Below are 23,947 nucleotides of genomic sequence, written 5' to 3' on the forward strand. Positions count from 1 at the left end.
TCTCTTTAATTCTGCCAGCTTCCAAAGCCCATCTCAGCTTCATTTCCCAGCTCCTCAGAGACCCCATCTTGCTCTTACAGAATTTACCAGCTCCCAGCTTTCATTTATTACATTTAGCTTCTCAATTATAACCTTCCTTAAAGCAGGAGCCGAGTCTGATGTACCTTTTTACCTGCCACAGCACCTAGCCCAGCATATTCTAAACAGAAGGCTCTCAGTGTGTTTTGAGTAGGTGCATGAAGCTTACGGAACTGATCGTAGCTCAGAGTGTGAGCACCCAGCCTAACCACTAACCACGCAGCATGTTCAGAGTTACGACCTCAAACACAGTCCGCACTTGAGGCTCTCCTGTTACTACCTGGTTCTGGATACAGTTGTCTAGTTAATGTGGAGATGAGGAGCAGGGTTAGTGTTAACGTTGTGAGCAGGGCTCTGAAAGAGTCTGTAGATGTCAAGAACCAATGGCTCCTGAAATTAATTTGTAGGGAAAGACCTTCCTTCCCATGTTTCCCAGTGGCTGCTGGGAAGGGCTGAAGGGCTCAGGCCTGGCTCTGGAACAGGTTCCTTCTAGAATAGGCCAAGGCCCTTACTGGGGGACCTGTGACATGGAGGCAGCATCTAGCAACACCCTCTGCCTTTTACTTTTTTCAGTTGCCAAAAACACCTTCACGTCTCCCAACTCTCCAAGCCTTATAGCAACTTGAGGCAGCCAAGGCAGAGGGGGCCATTCCTGCCTGCCCATTAGGACACTGAGGGACAGGAAGACAGAGATGGCCACGGCTGGGGTAGGGCAGGATTTTCATTTCTTCATCTGTAAAGAAGATGGCACGATCAGACTGTGCAGGGAGCTGAGGAATGACTGTTCTGTGAAGCCATGACCCCACTTCCCTACCTAAGTTCAGTCCTGGCCCAGGACTGCAGAAGCAGGGCTGCGGCCCAGGCCACCTGGGTCTCCCGCTGGGTCTCTAGACTTCTAAGGCTGGCCGTGAGGGAGTCTGAGAGAGCGGACCCCTAGACTACTGCAAGGTAGCTTCCAACTGGGAACCAAGGCACAGCCTCACCCACAGCAGGCTGCCCAAGGACTGCACTCAGAGACTCCACAAAATTTTCAAGCTTATAGTCCCTCCCCATTCAATCCTGCTCCACCTACTACCAGTTACCAAATCTCTCTGGGACTCAGTTTCCTCATCTGCAGAATCAGTGACATACTCCTACCTTGTCTACCCCGAGGCCGTGAAGCAACACAGCCGAAACTTCCCTACAAAGCACCAGTGCTAGAGCCCTTCCCTTCACTCTGACACTGTGCCCCCCAACTGTAGGTGCCCGGAGGCTATTGAGGGCTGGGGTTACCCCAGTTCTCTAGCTAAGCACTTCCCTCTAGACCAGCCAGCCGTTCTGACCCCTTCACACCATGGGGGTCTCCTGCCCAATGACACACACACACACACCCCTTTGCTGACTCCAGCCTGTCTCGGGCCCCTGCTGAGCAACCCCTGCACAATAGGGCTCTTGTATTCCCTACCCCTACCAGGTCCCAGCCTCTGGCAGGTTCCCCCAACCCACCCACAGAGCTCCACAGCAGCCAGAGTTCCTCACCACTCCCTCCTTAACCCTCTTCTCCTTGCAATCCCTCCACTCTCTCCACCCTCACCCCTTCCGAAGAGCTCAGTCCCAGGTTCCCCTCACCCCTGACTCAGAGTGCCTGGCTGTATTCTCAAGCCCACCCAGGTCCGACCCAGGTCGCAGCTCTCTCCCGCAGCCCTGGACCCTTCAGGTAAAAAAAAAATGTGCTAAGTCAATTCACAATAAGGTACCGGTGGGTTGATAATGTATTTTAAAGAAGGCCAAGGGTGAGAAGCTTTGCCCAAAGGAGTGAATGACTACTGAATGTATTGTTAGGTCCCAAGGCACCAGTATAAGGGATATGTTGTACGGACACTCCTGACGCTCCCCATACAGGAACCTACGCATGACACAGGTCCTAGGACAGGCCAGAGCTTAAGATAGATTTTTATCTCTAACACAGAAAATAAAACCGACTCCTCTCTGTTTTCAGCTTGCTAAGTTTTAGACAAGGCCCTATGGCCGGCCACCCCCTCCAACTGCCCTACCCTTATTGCTGCAGCTGACTTGTGTTGCTCAGGACTCAAGCCACCTGGGAGACGGACTGGGGGAGGGGAACAGGTTCCAGGTGATGCTGATGCCCCAGGCCTGGGAGCTACACTGGCCTATAAGATGCTCCTCCCAGATTCAGCCAGAAGCAGTCGTGGATCGGGGTAGGAGGAGACCGCTGACCTCATAGGACAAAGGTTGATAGGGAATCTCAAGTCAAAGGGGAAGGCTCCTGAGAGGTTTGCATCACTTCCCCCAGGCCAAAGGATCTCCTGACCACCTGGCAAGTAGAAGCGCTCTGAATCGTCACCAGCACACTTGAGGGGGCGGGGTCCAGGCCCAGCTGTCCTACTTACTGGATCTTGTGATCTTTCTGTAAGGCACTTTTTGTCTCCCCTCTCGTGTGCGAGGCACTTTATTATACCTACTATTTCCACTCCTTACAACCATGCAAGGAGCTATCCCTGAAACTTGCAGAGGTAGGATCTGAACCAGACCTACTTCTAAAGCCCAGGCTCTTAACCTCCAGGTGATTCTGCCTTAAGAAATGACACCAGAACAGTTAATTTTAGGAAGCAGAGACTCCCCATACCTCAACTAGTGTGTGTACCATGTCTCTCCCCCACTTACCCCGGGGCTGATTTTAATTACAGACAGAGCTAGCTTGGGCAAGTAGAATGATGAGTAAGTGGGAGGGGGGAGGGGCAGAGATTCTCAGAAAGCAGAACTCACCAAGGTGGGTCAAGCTAGTTGTAAACTTCACCTTCTCAGAAGCGAGGAGCTGGACCCAATGCTTACTTCTAGCTCTAGGATTCTAAGAGATGACTACTTTTAAAGAGAATTATTTTCTAAATTAAGAAACACAGCTGAAGGAAAACCTGTCCTCACAGCCCTAGAGGAAGGCGGTCAGCAAACCCTCGTAAGGCAGTGCTCAGGGGTGCCCGGGTCAGCCACAGAAATGGGGTGCACACGGGCTCTCAAGATCAAGTCTCCATGTAAAGCTGCCCATCTTTGGATGGAGAAGTCAGAGCCCAATTCCTTCCCTTCCCTTCCCTTCCTGGGGCCCAGAGCCTTCACCCCTGGACTGTGAGCCGACAGCTGGGCCTTCCCTATCCTGCTCACTGCTGTCTTCGCACCAAGCATTAGTTATCAGCACATCGGAGGTACAAAAGGTGTTGTATGAATCGGCATGTTGCCAACATGCCTGCAGTGTCCGCTGGGACTCAGTCAGCGGCAGGATTTCCCTACCTACCTGCCCCCTAGATGCTCAGAGCCCTATCTGAAGCTGAAGAACTACAGTAAAATCAAGAGGCTGGGAGATTCACTTCTTAAAACTTATTTTAATATCCTCCCCGCCCCCCCCACCCCAAGTTGGGAAAGTTGAAAACAGTCTGGCTGGGTTCAATTACAAATTAATACACATTTTTTGTCATTGTTTAAAGCAAATCAATTGTGGCAATAAGGGATTATCCTTGGAAAAAGTGAAACCCATATTAACAAAATATATCATGGAAGAACCCCACTTAGTGATTTCATTGGCTGTTTAAAAATCTAGAAAAAGTCAGCATTCTGTATGTTCTCTGGGCCTAGTCCATGTAGTGGAAGGAGGCCTTGCCCAGACTAAAGCAAGTCCAGTCAGCTCCAACCAGGTCCTAGACCCAAGGGAAGCGAGGAGAGAGGGCATCCCTTCTTCAGGAGGGCAGAGAAGGTAGATCAACAAATAAAGTCCTGCGGCTCCACTTACAAGCCCAGGGGGGAGGAGGCAGGAAGTTAGAGGGGAAGGCTTAAAGATGCAGCATTCTTTCAATCTTAAAAAAAGAGAAGTTGGGGAAAAAAAAAAAGGTCTTCCAAGATCACTGAATGAGAAGAGAAAACAAGGAATAGAACTTAATACTCTGAGTCAGTCTCGACTCATCCATCTCTTCACGCATGCCACACACCATCCTTCCAGGGCGCTCAACCTTTGAGACCCATAGGGACTCTCTGCTTCCTAGCCTGAAAGTCATGGTTAGAAAAAGGTACCATACACATACATACACACGTATGTCACGTGTTAACGTGTGTATAAACACTTGCGACAAAATGGAAATCTGGAAGAAAAAATTTATCTGTAACAACTTGGAAAGCTGGGCGCACCGACGGCTCCCAGGCTGACTTCCTTCCATCCAGAGTTCCGCAAGACGGTACCTCCCCACCATCATCTCTCCAGCTGGGATCCAACTACATCTTCCCCTAAGAGCACCTGGGACCGAGGGGAGTAGGGCAGGGCAGGGGCACAAAACCAACACAGGTGCCAGCAAAAGTGTCCCCGGTGACATGTTTCACGCGTGAAAGAAAGACTGAGTTCTGTGAGAGCTCTCTAGCCTTCCTGACTTCCCTCCCCCTGCCCAGGGGACTCACATGCCTGGATGCTGCTGCATCTTTAAATATTTCTGGCTCAGCCCTCTTGCCACATATGTCAGTAACATTCCAAGCTGGCTACCACATGCTCAGGCTCTGGCCTTCTCCCCTCTCTACTGTCGGGTGCTCTGCTGCTTCAGGGCATGGTGGGGCCACGCATCTCCCATTTCAGCTCCGTCTTCAGTCGCTCACACATCTCAGAAACAACCAAATGTAAGGGGGGAAAAAAGAGTTCCAAAGAATGTTCATATTCGAAATACCTATCTCCCTGGGATTTTTTTTTCAACTCCACTTGATCAATCTATTGAAGTGAGACAAAGCGTGTGTGCACATGCACACACAGACACACACACCAGCACACACCCACGAAATGTAGAGGGCTGGAAGTTGTTTCCTGCCAAAAGATCTAACAGAGGAAAGCTTATGAGCTGATCAAGTTTTAATATTGCGGTTAACAAGAAAGATACACCATTTAGCAAGCACACAGAGACCACGGGGAGGACCTTCCGATCCCTAGAGCATTTGGCTCCCCGGCCTATTTTCTGCCTACCTCTGGAACAGTTTTTGATAGTTACTACATTCAGAGAATCCAAGAGGACTGCATGGACAGATGAACCTTTATTTAAAAAAATAGCACTTCAAATAAATTAAAAGGGACAACCGTCAAGTGTTCAAATTGTGAAGAAAGAGTTGAAAACCTAGAGACTCCAAGCTGCGGGCTTCTAACCTCGTTCTTTGTCCGACGGCAAAGCCCCACACACCTCAGTCCTCCCACTTGACACCTTCCCTGCTGAGACGAGGGAAGCGATTGCAAACAGGAGACCGGACGGAGGAGAAAGCTGCATCTGACTGGAATGAACATTGCCACGTACTTGCTAATACGGGTTTCACTTTATGACCAAATGTATTCTTTCAAAAATAAAAAAGGGGGGGGGAGGGAAGCTGCATGTTTTTAAAAATTGAAATTATTTAGGGATAAAACACTAACTCTAGTGCCTTTAACGGGCAATAGCAACTTTTTTCCTCCGAAGTCAAACACCATCCCCAGCTGAGCCTTTGTGCTACAAGCTTTTCAGGAGATGTTACCTAAACTTTATTAAAAGAAAAGAACAAGTTTAAATATAGACACTGGACTAGCCCAGTCTGTATTTTCAAGTCCACATTCTTCATCTGAAGCACTGCATCAGGGACCCCCCCTGAGTCTGCATGTTTTCAAGTTCACAGTACATGGAACCAGTTTTTCTTTTTAATTTTTTCCTCACTCAGAGCAGCCACACGCAGTGGCCGTTGACGCCGGAACCTCGGGCGGGGCCTTTTCCTACGAGGCCTGGCCAGAGCTGCCCAAGGTTTCTCCTCAATGAGAATCGATGCTGTCATGCTCTATGGATGGGAAAAAAGCAAGAAAATAAAAGCACCTGGTACAGGTTTCATGAGATCCATTCGGATTCGCTATGTCCCAAACCCGCTGCTGAATGCCATTTGTCCACTTTGTGTGTGCTGAACAGTTCGCGGCCTAGGAGTGGGTCTCAATTCGAAGAACTGTTATTGGACGCCCCCGAGGTCGATGCAATAGCAGCTCCTGCAGGGCTACTCGTGGAGACCGACTTTCGGATGTGAGGCAGCAAGTAGGGGTCACAGGCCAGCTGCTGGACATCGATGCGGTCCTCCTTTCGGTAGGCTAAGCATCGTCGAATAAACGCCTGAAAGGAAAGGTTCTTGAAGAAGCCTGAGGCAGATCATCCTGGTGCCCCCAGAGGGAACCCTGAGGCTCTGTAGTGGCTGCCAAGGCCCAGCCCTGGAGCAAATGTCTTCTACAGAGAAGGGGCTCAGGGCCCTTCCCAGAAATCCCCGGGCACACCCAGACAGGACCAGGCAAGGAGACGCGTGGGCAGCCGCACCTCTCTCTGGCCACGGACTATTTCCCCGAAGGAGGCGGCCAAGCCATTCCTGAGGGGGAATGGGGCACGACCCGACCTCTAAATACCTCTGCCCCCAGAGCACAAAGACCAACACAAAAACCACTCTCTCTCTGCCTTGGCTGGTTTACCCGGGCACGTCTATCTTCACGGTCCTGCGTGTACAAACCATGGCCTCACGTGAACTTTCTACTTCCTGAGGAAGTGAAAACTGCGATGACAGGCCACCACCACAGGCAGGGTGAGGAGACCCACACTTACTAACACTACAGTGTGTCACAGATAGGTAAATGCTTCCCGTGTATCTCATTCTTCCTTGCAATGATCAGGCACACACCTAAGTAGTAAAGGAAAACCTGAACAGGACTTGTCTCCCCAAGAGTACTGCAGACATAGAATCATACTGTTGAGTTGGGTTTCATTCAGAATCCTAATGTACTACCAACATGGAAGTTTCCTTTGTGCTAGGTATGAAGGGCTACACAGGCTCAGTTTCTACAATTCTTATCACAAAGGCCCTTAAACAGATCTTTTCCTATTTTTTAACCAGACCTATTTAATCAGAGTCTTATAATGTAATTATTTAAATAAATAAATTGATTTTTAAAAATCTAAAATGTCATTATCACCCTCAGGCCATACTTTACATTTGGGTGATGATAATGTCGCAATGTAGGTCCATCGATTATAACAAATGTCCCACTCTGGTGCAGGAGGCTGTGCATGTGCAGGAATGGGGAATACATGGAAACTCTCTACTTTCTGCTCAATGTTGCTGTGAGTCTAAAACTGCTCTAAAAAATATAGCCCAGGGGCGCCTGGGTGGCTCAGTCGATAAGCGTCTGCCTTCAGCTCAGGTCATGATCCTGGGGTCCTGGGATCGAGCCTCACATCGGGCTCCCTGCTTGGAGGGAAACCTGCTTCTCCCTCTCCCTCACTTGTGTTCCCTCTCTCGCTGTGTCTCTGTCAAATAAATAAATAAAATCTTAAAAACAAAAAAAACCAATCTTTAAAAAAATAAAAATATAGTCTAACAAAGTCTCCTAAAAAAAAAACCCCACAAAACACCTAAAACAAGATGTAATGATTTTCTTTTTCCATGTTTAATTAATAAAAACCAAAAGTACAGCAACAATACTGGTTTTCCAAAATCAAACACATCTATAGGTAGCTGCCTGATTAAAGTATTTGGAAGCTAAAAACAAACTCACAAAAATAAACTTAATAATCCTTGGCCTTTAAAAACGAACCTTTCTCAGTGAGATATGACACGGGAGTTAAATGGGTTACCTCGAGTTGGACAGCATAGTTACTGGTCAAATAATTCCACCTTGAATTTTCTCTCCACACAGCCGCCAGGGCAGGCTTTTGAAACAGGGATCAGATCACACAGCTGCCCTGAGTAAAACCTTCGAGTGTTTCCCATCTGTCCTGCTGCCTCTCCCACTGACCACCCTCCCCTCCGCTCTCTGCTCTGTGGATCTGCTAAGCTTGCACTTACATCTCAGCTGCACACACTTCTCTGCTTGGACTATTCTTCTTCCAAATCTACACATGGCTCCCACCTTCACATCACTCAAGATTGCTCATTGGTCACTTCACCACTGAGGCCGTCCCTGACCAGGCCATCATAAAAGGAGTTCTGGCCCCTCCATCTTCTTACTTGCATTTATTTTTTACCATCTGAGATGGATCTGTTGCTAGTTATTGTTTGTCTCACCTGCTGGAACAGAAACTCCTAACAGGCAGGGACCCCATCTGTAGTTCATTGCTACACACTCGCCATTATTCCCTCTCTGCCACCTAGACAGGGCCTAGTTCTCACCAGGCACCCGAAGCAGTTATTGTAGGAGGAAAAGGGTTGAACAGGATTCAGAATGAGGAGGTTTTGAATGACTCCTGACTTTTATACTGATAATCCATCCACTATTACCCAGAGAAATAATACAGTCATTTCCTGCTGGCCAGTGGGTCACAACTTACCTTTGCTTCTGGTGTTACTACTGGCTTTGGCGGGAACTGCACTTCAGTAGCTTTAAGAATAGTATTTTCTTGTAGAATGTCTTGCTGGGACTGGTTGTGGCCAAAAGGCTATCATACAAAAACAAAACAAAGGTGGGCCTCTGGTTAAAATTAAAGAGAACACAATTAAAAACCTTAAGGAAGGGAAAGAAAACATGCCTCAGTGAGAACTGCTAGAAAGAACTTTGGAGGGGCGCCTGGGTGGCTCAGTTGGTTAAGCGACTGCCTTCGGCTCAGGTCATGATCCTGGAGTCCCGGGATCGAGTCCCACATCACGCTCCCTGCTCCGCAGGGAGTCTGCTTCTCCCTCTGACCCTCTTCCCTCTCGTGCTCTCATTCTCTCTCAAATGAGTAAATAAAATCTTTAAAAAAAAAAAAAAGAACTTTGGAGATGGTCTCCTCTAACTCTCTCTTTTTATAGGTGAGGGGTAGAAAGGCTCAGAACTTAATAACATGCTCACAGGACAACATCAAGGTTAAGGCAGAACTGGGACGGGAAGCAGCATCTGTCATATCACGACACCTCTGTTCAGCTTTGCTTACAGCCAAGAAAAAGAACATTCCAGAAGGAACCAGCAACCTCTTCTCCCCTGAGTGATACCTGTAGGCTTAAGTAATACATATGCATGCCACTGGCAGACCCAAGACACAGGTAAAGAGAGATGGAAAAGGAAGTAAGAGAAGGAGTAAGTACAAAGGGGGGGGGGCTGGGGCTATTTAACAGCTTCATCTGTACCCCAATGTGCCGTTTTCTTTTCTTTTGCCCCCCCCAAAAGATTTTATGAGCGTGTGAGGGTGGGGGGTGGGGAATCTTCAGCAGCTTCCTCGCTGAGCGAAGAGCCTGATGGGGGGATTCATCTCACGACCCTGAGATCATGACCTGAGCCAAAATCAAGAATCAGATGCTTAACCGACTGTGCCACCCAGGAACCCCAATTTTCTAATAAAGTCTTAAAATACAAGTTCAAGCCTAGTGTCATCTCTACAGTGCCTGTACATAACCCCTACCAACATTATCAGCAGCACTTCCACATTATCAGAGAATAAGTAATAATTAACTCCTCCGGGGGCACCTCCCTGGCTCAGTCAGTAGAGCACGCAACTAGATCTCAGGGTTGTGCGTTGGAGCTCCATACTGAGTGTAGGGATTACTTAAAAATAATAATAATTAACCCCTATGGCTGGTTCTGAATCATTTCCCCATATTAGAGAGGTAAGATAAAGAAACAAAGACCAAGGAGAAGTTAAAGAGGAAGATGAAATCTGAACGAAGAGCTTGGTTTGGGGACTGTAATAAAAATATTAAGAGTCCGAGGGAGTTGCAGAACTCCCAAATGGCTTATACCCACAACCTATACTGTCAGGACCACCAACAAACTTCAGGTATTTATAACACACTGACAGCAAGAATTTGAGTATACACACACCGGATCCTAGTATGTATGTTTATTTATAAGGTAGTAGGCTCATAAGGAAAACACAAACGTGAAAATTCATTAGGTATAGTTTATTACCTAGGTTATTATGTGTCCAAATGATCTATCACCTTGATCCAGAGGTAATAGACAGTGAATACTTTCTAACACTACACCTCCCTAGTACAGAAAATAGAAAGCATTCTTTTATTAATAATAGCTTTAACTAATGGGATGGCTGGGAATAAAGAGCCCTGTAGATATTTCAAGTTTCAGTTCTTGGGACCTTAAAGAATGGCTCCTGGAATGACTGTATACTTTAAATAAACTATTTCATATAATTCCTTGTATATATTATCAGAAACAAAACATACCCTGGATCTAACTGAAAACAGCAAAAACGCATGTTTTCAATAGCCCAGTGGAATTCATTAAGTACTCTAGGGTTGAAAAGTTCTGCTTATGCATAAAGCTTTTATTATTGTCTGTATTTTCTTCAAACCACAACTTTCAGGATTCCATTCTGTATAACCAAATGATTAATTCCAAGAGAATCATCGACACCATGCCAGTGTGTACATGAAGCCCAAGACAGACGTCAGGCCACCACATCTGACCTTCTTCCTTACCTTCCTTCCATAAAGACACTGGTAGAAGATCACACCCACTGACCAGACGTCAACTTTATTTGAGATCTTTGGTGGCTCTTTCCCAACCACAAAACACTCTGGTGGTAAATACCTGGGACAAAAGGAAAATAAAAATTCTTAGAAAAATGACTGTATAAAATCTAGGACATGTACAAAAAGGCAAAGTAGGAGACCTTAGGGGAAATAAAAACTATCTGAATTTTAACTGAAATTTTGCCAAAAAAGCAACTGGGCCTAGCTGGGTAAAGTCAGCGAGAAGATACTCTAACTTAAGGAGGCAGTCATGTCCTAAAAGCCTTAAAATACACTTCTCAATTCACTGAGAGGGGCAAATATTCCCCCCAGTCCCTGCTTCACCCACCCCAGCATCCTTTCCCAGGGTTGTGCCCTAATATAAGTGTCATTCAACAAGTTCCAGAAAGGAGGGACAACACAAAAGCAGCGCATTCCAGCTTTTATGAGCTGCAGCAACAAACATCCAAATAGAATTCGAAGTGGTGTGGGTTTGCTTTCATGTTGGCTAAAAAAGATGACTCTCTAAAATAACTATCTTCAAAGTCCGAATGAATTCAGGACCCCGTATAAATCTCTGAGAGGACCGGCTGTCTGCCTTCTTAAAGTAGCCTCTTTGCAAACTCTAGACTGGGAGTACCTAAAACCTATAATAAATGGTGATATTACAGTCCAAATTATCAAAGGTATTTTACATTTCCCACTCGAAGGACGATCAGGGGCTTACTGGAAGTCTAACAAGTAGGGGAGAAAAAGCCAAACAAACTAGTAGTTAGCACAACTCAATCCTCATCTGAATTCCTTCCCTCCCCACCCACCCCTGGCCTCTGAAAAAGACTAGCTGGGCAGCCAACCACACCAAATTGTATAGTGTGGAAGGTAAGGGCCTCTTTGCATTTAGGAAACCCAGCAAATATGCTTCCACTCATTGCCTGGGGTCTTAGCCATGGCGCAGCTGGAAGGCAGCATTCTGAAGATAACAGATTGATTTCTACAGATTTCATGCTGGTAAAATCAATTCTGTGAAAAAATTATTTTAGACCCTGCTGTGCTTCTGGTATAAAAATCTAAACTTACAACTTGAAGGGGGCCACAAGAATTGAGAGGAAGAAAATATTTGATGATGGGCTTTTTTCTTTTTTTAAAGAAGTTTAGTCTCATGTTGTTTCTTATTTATTATTTTTAACAGACATTTTGGGATGATTAAGACCACTGACCTACATTATTGTTTCACAATGAAAACTGTTAGCCAAAACACACACTGAACTTATGAAGAGGGAAAAAAAAGCAAAGAAATAAAAATAAAGGAAAAAGAATAAAAAGAACAGCTCTCCCAAATGCCACTAAAACCTCTCTGAACCCGACTTTTCATAGTTCTTGATTCTTCAACATACATAATTTAAATATGTTGGATAAATAAAAATAGAAACTTGATTCCAAAATGATCATTTAGTATTTACAACTCTTTTGTGGAGGTGTTAGGGAAGGACAGAAATTGTTGAACTTATCCAAATGCTGAGTAATAATTTACCCAAATATTCAGAGTACAAAAGACATTGATTAAAAAAAAAAAAAAAAGACACTGCCACTGGATAGTACAAATCTGGAAAATCACTTTCTAGGTCTCAGTTTTCCCATGTGTAAATGGAGAAATAAACTAGTTCTTCATCCAAATAATACTGAAAATAATAAGCGCTCTAATTCCCTATCGAGGACTTCAGGAGAGAAAAGACAGTTCTAAGACATTGCACTCAATTGTGTTTAAAAAACAAGTTGCATATTCCATCATGATAAAATCGTCATAGGGAAGATTCTCAAGGCCTAGTCTACAGGTCATTTATTTAGAGTATTCAGGGTGCCTGACTGGCTCAGCTGGTGGAGCATGCGACTTTTTTTTTTTTTTTTTTTTAAGTGTGGAGCCTGATGTGGGGCTTGAACTCACAACCCTGAGATCAAGACCTGAGCTGAGATCAAGAGTAGGCCGCTTAATCAACTGAGCCACCCAGGCGTCACAGAGCACGTGACTCTTGATCTCAGGGGCGTGCATTCGATTCCCATGTTAGGTGTAGAGATTACTTAAAAATAAAATCTTAAAAATAGTATTCAATGTAGAAGAATTCTACCAAATACTGCAACAACCAAAATACTGCAGTCACCTAGACTTTGTTGTCTTCCCATCCTGTTTATATCTCTGCAGATATCACAAGAGGATGACATATGAGGAGGGTAATTATGATAATGCTTCTACCAACACGGAGACTCTATAAACCTTCATAGGAACCCATGGAATTAAATTTTCTCAGTAGCCTCCCTCTCTACCACACCTTTTATTATGAAACCAATCTTCAAATATAATCTGAAGTAAACAGTAAAACTAACACCCAAGTAACGATCACCCAGTTTCAGTAAGTATCAACATGGGGCCAATCTTTGTTCATGTGCCCCTCCCCCACCAAACATTACTTTGAAGCAAATCCCAAACATAATTTTTGTTTAAATTTCAAACACTAGATTTTTAATAGCTTAGCAAATATAGCAATAGGTGGCAATGAGAAAACTAATTTAAACGTTATTTAGCTTCACTTTTTAAAAAGAACTACAAAAAAAAAAAGCTAAAATCTAAGTTCTAGTGAATTTATATAGCAGAGGTATAGACCTGTTTCCAGAATTTCCAACAACAGAGATTTTTGTATCATTTAGAGACAGGAACACTAACCCACAATAACCACCATAGTAAATAAACACTGTAAATGTAGCTTCTATTTTAAACCTAGAATCTCAAAGTTTTAATTTAGGGACTGGTTTTCACTATAGGTACCATCACCACAAAAAATAAGGAGCAATGAAAAGTAGAAATTTTGTGCACATGGTGTTTTTCTCAGGATGTGACGGTTTCTCTAACATACATAACTTACATATGATCAGACTGATGAGCAAAGAGCTCATCTTGTGGGTTGTGAACGAACTCCCCCTTCTCTGTCTGCTTCCAACCCACACCCTCATTCCCAGGCAGTCACTATTCTGCTAAAGCCCAGGGCCCTCCAGTCTCAAAGATAAGAGACTGACCAACAGACTCTGGGATTTAACAGCATGTATGACCCCTCCCTGAGTGCTGCTGGAGGCTTTCTCCATGTTGGAATCACATGTCCAATATGTAGCTTTGTGTTACCACCTCAGAAGTGAAAAGGAAGCTCTGTTAACATGCCGGAAGCTCTGTTAACACGCCTTTACAATCACCAAGTTAAATGCTTGGGCTGCAGGTATCTTTTACGGTTCTTGCTGTCGAAAGGAATACTAGGCAGAAGTAGGAGAGGTCATAGAGCTAGCTGGGGTAGGGTGGTTGCAGGGAGATGAGTGACAACAGATGGAAGATAGGTGGCCCAAAACCGTTTAGAGCATGGCTGAGGAGATGGATAATTTTCCTGGCAAACTGTACTTTTTTCCTGTTTAGATTTCAAGGGATGCTGTGGTTACTTTACATATTGATCTTTCACAACTCCTTAGTTCTCGACAGTCCATCATCCTCAGGCAACTCTAGAGATTAATCCCTCATCCCACTGATGCACAGGAAGAGACCTGCAATGGGGCACCTGGATGGCTCAGTCAGTTAAGCGTCCAACTCTTGATTTCAGCTCAGGTCGTGATCTCAGGGTTGTGGGACTGAGCCCCGCGCATCAGGCTCCGCGCAGGGTATGGAGCCGCTTAAGATTCTCTTTCTCTCCCTCTCTCCCCCTCTTTTGGGAAAAGAGAGAGAGACAGAGAGCTGCATTTGTATTGAAAATAATTTAGGGCCATTCTTTAAATACACATGAGCAATCTCATTCTCTTCCTACTCCGTAAGGCAAGCCCTAGGAAGAAACACACAACTCCAACGCCTGGCCATATATAACCTCTCTCAATGGTTTCCAAAAAAGGAAAGAAAAATTAATTAAATACAGAGTCGAACTGCCAGAAAGACAGTAATATTTGGGGAGGAAAGTCTACTTTGGTTTACAGCATTTTTGCCTAAGACAGGATGTAGATATTAATTATCAATTACCAATATTTCAGTATAGCACAGCCTTATCTCCACCAGCCAACCTGGCAGATCTCCCAAATACCTACCAATAAGTACCAGCACCTTGTGATGTTAGCTCCATGCCATCCACTGAATTGTAGCTATCATCATCCATGATCTTGGAAAGACCAAAATCTGTGATTTTTATCTCTCCACATGCTGTACCATTTACTAAAAGAATATTACCTAAAAAGATGAAAACCTTCATGAATAAAAAGAGACTTACTAATTAAGAGAAAAGTTCAAGGTAATAACAGACAAGAAGGGGACAACTGAACTCAAACTCTTGTACATAATAGCAAACATCTAAATTCCTGGAATAAAATGATCTGGACTCTGGATGCTGGAGGAGAGTCCTCAGTGTCTGGCTGCAAACTTGCATTTTCCAAGAATCACCTGCTAGATGTGCCAAAACCACCACTATGAGCAGTGGGAAAAAAATAGTAACTCGCCAAAGTAAAATATCACTTGGACAGTTGGTTAAAAATGGTGGGAAAGTTTCATCTGAACTTTCAGTAACGCTCTCCAAACCACCCTGTTTAGAACAGTCGTTTCAGGACAAAAAAAACCAACAAAAAACAAAAAACCCAAAAAACAAAAAACACAAAAATATACAAGGGAATCAAAGCTAGTACCACAGTGCCACCTACAGCTCCTACACCAGGAAAATGTACTGGATTCAGCGATGGAAAACCCAATCACACAATGGCCATTGTTTTAAAAATCACTTCGTTGTAATGAATTTTTTAGTCATTTGAACTGTATTAGAACATTAAAGAATAGTATAAATAGTGAGATTTAATATGCAGCTACCAGGAGAGGAAAGCAGAGTTAACAACGGCGCCCACCAGGCGGTAAGTGGGAACCATCTTCCGAACACCCCAGCCAAGCTGGTGCCAGCTATCTACAGAGAACATACACAGACTTCTGGAAAACCAGCCCACGATGACGACAACAAAAACAGAGGTAAGAAGTTTAACCGCCCTCTACTGTTCGCTAAGGTCTACTGAAGTTTACATAGTAACCGTACAAAAAGATGAAAAACTATTGGGATTTAATGAAACAGGAGGTGTACCTACAAAATAACTTGTTCATCTGGGGGCACTTATCAAGGAGACCTGGAGGAGAGGAACGGCTACGCAGTGTGAGTAATGGGAAAAAAACAAAGCTGAGCTTGCCAGAGCAGTTCTTTCTAAATCGGCTGACATCATGAACTGCCCTGGCTCTAAAGACAAAGGCATTGTTTCTTCTGAGTATTTAATCCAACGCCCCTTCTCAAGCCCAGCACTGTGGGGCCAGGACTCTGTTCCCACACCTGCCCGGGCAGAGCCAGACGCTACCAGGCTTCCAGGCTCCCTCACATTCTCTAACTTTGTAAAATTACAAGTCACTTCAAAGATCAGAGAAAAGCCATCAATACAGTCACCTAAAAGTCAGACATACCTGGTTTGAGGTCATAGTGTATGATGGGAGGTTTTATTTCATTTAAGTACTTTAAAGCATTCACAATCTGCATGATAATGGATCGGGCCTCTTTCTCCGACATTAATTTGTGCTGTTTCAGGTAGAAGTCCAGATCATTTCCCTCACAGTATTCTAATACTGTACAAAACCTAAAGACAAATAAAACGACATTTGACTGTGGGAAAGAGCAAGCAGATTAAGACTTCTTAAACCAGCCCCAGTGAAAACTTCAGGTAATTAGCTTCTTGCTCTGTTCTTCTTCATTCCTTAAAGTAGTGTTCTATTCTTTATTCAGTAGTAGCTACCTGAGTGGTTGACGGGAAGGAAACTGCATTCTCCCCTGGTGAAGAGCCTTCACACCCTCCACACCAGAATCTGTTGTGCTACAGTGTACCCATGACATTCCAGACTATACGAATACGGACAAGAACTGTAATGTACCTAAGCTAGGGATCTTTTCAGAAGGGTCTCCCACACATGCTGTGCTCCAGTTCTAAACAAGCATATTGTGGTCAAGTACACAATTCTCAATGCAAACATTTCATATTACCCCGAGTACTGACAGTAAGAAAGAATCTAGGGTTTGCTCAGGTCCCAAGAATTGGTTTCATGTCCTATCTCATGGCAATTTGGCACAATACTGTACTATAATCTCTCCTTGCTAAATACAAGGTGTAAAAGAAGTTCTAAAAGCACAGTATTGGGATGCCTGGGTGGCTCAGTCGGTTAAGCATCTGCCTTCGGCTCAGGTCATGACCCCAGGGTCCTAGGATCGAGCCCCGAGTTGGGCTCTCTGCTCAGTGGGGAGCCTGCTTCCCCCCTTCCCTCTGCTTGCTGCTCCCCCTATTGTGTACTCTCTCCCTGTCAAATAAATGAATAAAATATTTAAAAAAATAAATAAAAGCACAGTATCTGTGGTTCTAACAAATGTGTTATTACATAGTATGAGTTTTTTCCTCCACTTTTATCAATACATATACAGACCCAAATTTAAAATTACATACCATTTGTAGTATTAAGGGTCATGCATCTAGCTTCTAAGGCAGTTATAAACCAAAGTAAGGCTTCCTGAATTGTTTGAATATTCCTGAGAGATGAAGACCTTTTAAACTATCCTAAGCTGTGACAATGTGGGTGTTATCACTCAGGGTCTAGTCAGGAAATAAAAACCACCTGAGTATTTAAAACAGAGAGGTTTTGGGGCGCCTGGGTGGCTCAGTCGTTAAGCGTCTGCCTTCGGCTCAGGTCATGATCCCAGGGTCCTGGGATTGAGCCCCACATCGGGCTCTCTGCTTGGCAGGAAGCCTGCTTCTCCCTCTCCCACTCCCCCTGCTTGTGTTCCCTCTCTCGCTGTGTCTCTCTGTCAAATAAATAAATAAAATCTTACAAAAAATAAAAATAAAAATAAATAAAACAGAGAGGTTTTAATTCAGAGCACTGATCACATGGATGATGGAAGAGCTGAGAGGGTAAACTGGCCAGTGAGGCACCCCAGAGATCATCTAGACAGGAAGCCATTAGCACCCTAGGGCCAGAGGGCCAAATGACGGAGATGGTGCAACCAGAATGGAGGGTCACTGAGAGAGACTGGAATCACAGTGGGGGCGGGTGTGTGTGTGTGTGTCTACCTCCCACTATCTCTGTCTCCGCAGTGGCTGACCCCAGCTGAACAACAACTGACACAGGAGCCTGGTCAAACAGATGACAAGGGTCAACTCACCTAAGATGCAGAGCAGGAGAAGGGTGAGGAGCAGACCTGAGAGCAAACAGGCTCAGGACTAGCACTATGGCCCCTGGGCAATTTGAGGCCTTCAAAAAGCACCGCAATGAAAGGTGCACATACATAGTTCTGTGGGATGCCTGAACTGAACAGCTTATGTTTCTTATGAAACATACAAGGGCATACTAGCACCCTATTCGAGGATAAATATCAAAAACTTATAGATTCTCTGATCTGAGACACAGACTCTCGTGCTTAGTCGATGTATTCTTTGGCCCAAGTGCAAGCTTAAAATAAAATCTTACTTTAACACCCAAACAACTCTCAGAAGATTTTCTAAAATGATGGTGAAAATTCACCATACACACAACAGGAGGAACAAAATAAATTCAAGAATAGCACACAACCAAGTCAATTCCTCAGATTAGTTAAAAGTGTATACACAATTCAAAACTGCAAATAACCCAAGTCATATTTATTTTTGGTTTTTTTTTTTTGTATTTTCTTTGGGGGGGGGGGGGGGGGGGGGGGGGGGGGCAGTCTACTTAGTATTCAAGGAATTTACTCAAAGCAAAAAGGTAAGACCACCCTGTGAAGACCTGTTCTGTACCTAGATATTCATCTGAACCCCATCCATGCTAACCACACACTGACTATGCCAGGTTTGAGGACCACCCTTCTGGAAAGGGTACATCCCTGAGCAGGTGGAAGAAGGGATTGTTCACATTTCCAAAGGGAGTTAAGGTCTCCCCCTTTTGGAAACATTTCTAAATGTGGGAAAGTTCTCGGCAGAGCAATCTCTGAGACAGCTGCTGTCTGGAATAGGCCAAAACGCCTAGAATCACCCTGCAAGGCGAAGAGAAACACCTGCTGGCCAGACCCTACAGTATGTTCTCCTCAGCTCAGACTCCTACAGAGAAAACGTTTCCAAATGCTGAAATATTTCTAAACCCCTGGATAAACCCAAAGGTGACAGAGCTCATCTATACCAGGTAATGAAATACAACAATGCCTAAGAGTACTAAAGATCTCAAGCAAGTCCTTTAACTTCCCTGGTCCACAAATTTCCATCTCTACGGTGGGAAGGCTGAACTGAGATCCCTCCCACCTCTAACCTCCTACATGCCTGTGAGGCTCGATTTCATGGGCAGCACTGGGTTACGCCTTCATTTGTGCTATGATAAAATCACATTGCTGGTCCTTCCTTGAAAGATCCATCACTGTTCATCAGAATCTCCAGCTGGGGCAGAGACTCTTGTATAGTCCACACTCACTGGTGAGTGTCAGAGATAGCTGGCAACAACTTGTGACAGTTACCAAGAGCCAACAGTTAAATCACTAAGCCACTGATAGGATGAATGGACAAACAAAAGGTGGTATAGTCATACAATGGAATATATTTGGTCCTAAAAAGGAATGAAGTACTGGTAACATGCTACAGTAAGGATGAACCTTGAAAACACATCTTGTTAAATGAAAGAAGCCAGTCATAAAAGTCCATATACTATGAGTCATTCATATGAAAGTCCAGAATAGGAAATCTATAGAAGCAAAAAAAAAAAAAAAAAATTAGTGGCTGCTTAGGGTGGGGTCAGGGCAGGGGGAGAATAGGGGAGTGATAGCAAAAAATATGGGGTTTCTTTCTGAGGTAGTGAAAACGTTCTAAAAATGACTGTGGCGATGATTGCACATATCTGTGAATATACTACAAGCCTTGAATTGTATACTTTAAATGGGTGAACTATATGGTATTTAAATTATATCTCAATAAAGCTGGATATATATTTTTTTAAGTTAGGAGCATGAAACCAGACGTGTTGAGAAATTCATTAATCACAGGAACTGTTGAATACTATGAATTAGCCCTATCCCCTCCCCACCAAGCTGGTTGTTAAACATTTACCAGCACACCATTACACATATCCTGTGGCTAAGAGATGTATTGCTGGCCCAAATGTGAATTCACACAGGATCATCTGCCCAGAAATAAATGCACTTGGTTCCCTCAGAGGTTATTTCCTCGACCCAGATTGAAACTCCAATCCATGAGTAGTCAACACACTGCAAGAGACCAGTATCAACTGCTAAGCTAAAACAGCACAGCACTTACGAGTCAGTGTCCAGTGAAAAGTAATCATACAGCTTAACTATCCTGGGATGATCCAGTTCTTTGTGAATCCGGTATTCCCTACATGCATGCCTGTAAACAAAGTGGAAAATTAACATTTCGTATTTTGGACGGTCTTTCAGACCTCTTCAAGGATACACCTACATATTCTCTCATTGCTCCTTATTTCTGCCTATGCATTCCATTCAGGTCGGCTGGCCCCCCTATCTTTCCTCATCCTATTTTTACTACTGGTGTCTACCAAGCTGTTGAGAAAATAGCAGGTGCTCAAATATTTGTTGAATGACTAGATGCCAACCTTTTATCCCTTTCAAGTTCATTCTATCACAATCTCACCTCTTTGATATTTATACCCAAATAGCAAAGCTTTAAAAATTATAAAGACAGTTTTTTCTCTCCCTTCAAAAGCTGGTACTTCATATCTATAAATGTTTATATCCTGGGGCTACATCAAGGAGATCAATTTTGGCAATAAACTGCTTGGGTAAAAGGATTACAGATTATATAAGGCAATTAGCAGTGCTTTGTATTTGTTTGTTCTAGAATTCTCCTTACAAAAAGAATTTAAAGGGCTATCAGCTTTACTTTTTTCTAAGAAAATATGAAACTGATAAAAAAAATTATGGAACCTGGGGTCTAGGTGGCTCAGTTCGTTAAGGGTCCAACTCTTGATTTCAGCTCAGATCATGATCTCAGGGCAGTGAGATCAAGCCATGCACAGCGAGGAGTCGGCTTGGGATTCTCTCTCCCTCTGCCCCTCCCCCTCGGCATGTGCGTGCATGCATGTGTGTGCGTGTGCGTGCACACACTCTCTCTCAAATAAACAAATCTTTAAAAAAAAGAAAATTACTGGGCGCCTGGGTGGCTCATTGGTTAAGCGACTGCCTTCGGCTCAGGTCATGATCCTGGAGTCCCGGGATCGAGTCCCGCATCGGGCTCCCTGCTCAGCAGGGAGTCTGCTTCTCCCTCTGACCCTCCCCCCTCTCATGTGCTCTCTCTCAAATAAATAAATAAAATCTTTAAAAAAAAAAAAAGAAAGAAAGAAAATTACTGAACCCTAGTTTTCTTGGAATGAGAGTTTACATATACATATTAACATCTTTTTTTTTTTTTAGTGCTTTTCCAATTTAAAGTCATTTAATAAGATTAGGAACAAAACAAATTATATAATTTCACATATTCACTGAATTTTAAAAGAATTACAGAACAAATTTATTCAATATAATTACCAATAATTTTTGAAGTATTTAGTTCTTATTTACGAAGAGAGCAACAGAAAATTTTTCTATTTTAAGTAAGCTACCACCATTTAGTTTGGGGCATTTTCTTATAAGGCAAAGAGTCAGAAAAGAGAAACTTTCCAGAGTATGGTAAAATAAAACTAAGATGATGTTTTCTGAAACTGGTGTATTCCAGTATGTCAAAGATGCACAGAAAGTACTCAACTAAAGAAAAGCTGAGGAAACAAGCAGGACAAGGAGGAGAGAGGAGTAAGAATCTAAAATTAATTAAACACGTTTTTCCCGGGTAGAAACTGTGTTTGAATAAGCTTATTTTTTCAAGCTGCCACTTTTTACAGTTTTTTTGCTTCTTCTAATACTTCATTTCATCATCTTTATGTCTTTCTGAAAAGAAAAGACCTGCCAGCACTTAGGCAGAGCAGTGTTAGGACACCCACTACACTGGGACCTGGACACCTGGCCCCGAGTCCCAGCTCTGTGACATCGCTTTTCGGGGCTTCCCCATGGCTGCACAGGACCGGAGGTTTCAAAGGACGCTTCCTGGAGATCCAGGCCTCCGGAGCCCCCTGTGCAGATGCTGAGCAAATGTAACCGTGGCCCAACCCCACATCCCACCCAAGCAGCGTCACACCTGTCTTTTTCAAATATCAAGATTCCGTGTAATAGTTCATTCAGTAAAATTAAGGTGATGCTGTTCACAAAAACCAAGTTTAGAAAGCTAGGGACTAACTAGATAACCATTCAAGTCATTTCTTATGCTAGCACGCTAAAAATGTATAGTTCTCTGCCATTCTGTTTAAACTTTTTGATTTTGTCGCACGTTTCAGAACAGAGACCAATTTCTCTGTCAAGGTACAGAAAATAGAGGAAACTAAAGGAGGCAAACATTAAGAGCCAAAGGGAGGGTCATTCAAAGTCCTTGTCAACCAAGGGCATTTGCTGTGAACACTGAAAGCCCTCCCTCAACATCATGTCAGGCCCTAAGCCCGCTTCTCGTGCTTCATCAGGCAAGCCAGGAGCTCTGCCACATCCCTCCTATGTTCAACTTGTAATTTAGCATCCGAGGGATTAATGCACAACAAATACAGAAACTGTAATCAGAAACTGGAAGAAATGTATCCACTAACGTGTTAGTTTTTTACTCTCCTGTAAATGGATGTATATTTAGGCTTCCAAAATGATTCTGTCCTAAAAAATTAGAAGAGAATCATACACAAGAGTACACTAACTAATTCAGATACAATTATTTCTGTGGATAGCTTTATATGAAATGCTTCCTACTGTGGAGTTTTTAATATGTTGTTTGGGGGAGTTAAAGAAATCCTGTGATACTAATGCTTTAATAATGCAAAAGTAAAACAATTTGCTTTTTGTTTGTGGGGGAAGGAGAGGAAAGGAGGTGCAGAAGAGAACTCAAAATTAAACAAAACAACAACCTTTAATTTTGAGTTCTTCCTTCCTTTTTACCCAAATAAATGTCTTGATTCCAGATGGGACTGGGAAGTCACTCCCATAACAGGAAAAGCAAAGACACTACTATGCAGAAGAATAGTACCATTTTCATATTTTATAATGTTACCACAACACTGAAGTGAACCACTTTTTAGTTTAATACAGAATTTTTAAAGCACCCTCTAAAATCTGTTATGAGCTTGATATAAGCCTTCTTTAAGTTCAAAGGCATTAATGACATTTTGCTAATTCACTATATAGCCTGTATTCATCAGTATGATTTCATATCAAGCAAAATCTTTCAAAGCAAGGTGGAGTGCTTATGAATTTCTCCCCAGGCATGAATGGAAGTCACAAGAACTCTGCACACCCCCTCCTCCATGTGTTTTTTGGCTAGGAAATGGCCCCTGCAGAGACAGCTCCATAGAAGGTACTTGGTTGCCATGATTCCCACCTCCGGTGAGGAAACAGAGGTAGGACGGCACCACTGTGAGACTGTAGCTGGACCAGTCGAGAGCTTAGAAAAATGAGACAACCCCCTTCACTTGCGCTATGACTCCGCCTGGTAGAGAAATGTGAGACAGATCCCCAATCTCTACCCGCTAGCACTTGAAACAGCTTGCCAAATGTGTCGCGGAGGCATACAGTCCCGGCTTCAATCCCTCACTGTTGCAAAAGGCTAAGGCAAGCAGCACCCCTCCTACAGTTACCACAGTGTTCCTTCCAGAGTTCTCTTTAGGGCCAGCCTAAAAGCTGGACACTGAGACCAGGCAAAGTATGGGTCAATCCCAACACAGGAACCATTTTCTCAAGGTTGACCAAGGCTGGCCCCTTGTGAAGTCAAGTGGTTTAGAGTGGTCAATGCACACATAAGATAGAGAACAGCCTCCAAGGAGAGCTGAAGAGCATTTTTAAAGAGAAGCATGTATAGTTCTAACACCCTTATGTACTGAGAGTCTCAATGTAATGGGGACATTTCTCATTTATAACTGGTCAGAACAACATGTGGTTTCCTTCTCTGCAGTGCTCCTGGCGTTCACTGTGGTATGCCATTCGTCCCCACACGCCAAGTCACTGGAATGCACTTCTAATAAAGTAACTGCTCCTCAGAAGCATCTGGACTGCAGCTGCCTGTCACGTAGGATACACATGCAGGATGCCATGCATAAACCACACATCATCCCTTTGCCTACCTCTGCTAAGCCCTACTTCCCTTAATGCACAGGAACCCCCACTTCTCCAGGGCTGAGTGCCACTGCCAAACTGCACGGAAAGGAAGAGTTCCTGGATGCCCCCGTAAGTAACAGGGGTACAGTAAGAGTTGCCCTGGTCCATGCCCCAAGAACCAGTTGATGATG

The 23,947-nt window shown here is 43.9% G+C and overlaps 1 protein-coding gene across 2 annotated transcripts in view; it reads right to left on the reverse strand.

The window, feature by feature from the left end:
* Window positions 1-4,802: 4,802 nt before the first annotated feature.
* TLK2 (tousled like kinase 2) overlaps window positions 4,803-23,947 on the reverse strand; it is a 73,092-nt gene continuing 53,947 nt past the window's right edge. For both annotated transcript variants that reach the window (XM_035026335.1, XM_035026334.1), the window contains 6 exons: window positions 19,879-19,968; window positions 16,028-16,197; window positions 14,632-14,770; window positions 10,495-10,606; window positions 8,412-8,519; window positions 4,803-6,212 (listed from right to left, as the gene is read on the reverse strand). In XM_035026335.1, the coding sequence (XP_034882226.1) occupies window positions 6,039-6,212; window positions 8,412-8,519; window positions 10,495-10,606; window positions 14,632-14,770; window positions 16,028-16,197; window positions 19,879-19,968 (793 nt within the window). In that variant the 3' untranslated portion in view covers window positions 4,803-6,038. The remainder of the gene's footprint in view (window positions 6,213-8,411; window positions 8,520-10,494; window positions 10,607-14,631; window positions 14,771-16,027; window positions 16,198-19,878; window positions 19,969-23,947) is intronic.

This window comes from Mirounga leonina, unplaced genomic scaffold, assembly GCF_011800145.1.
Source record: "Mirounga leonina isolate KUSES-001 unplaced genomic scaffold, KU_Mleo_1.0 Mir_197, whole genome shotgun sequence".
NCBI classification, from domain to species: Eukaryota; Metazoa; Chordata; class Mammalia; order Carnivora; family Phocidae; genus Mirounga; species Mirounga leonina.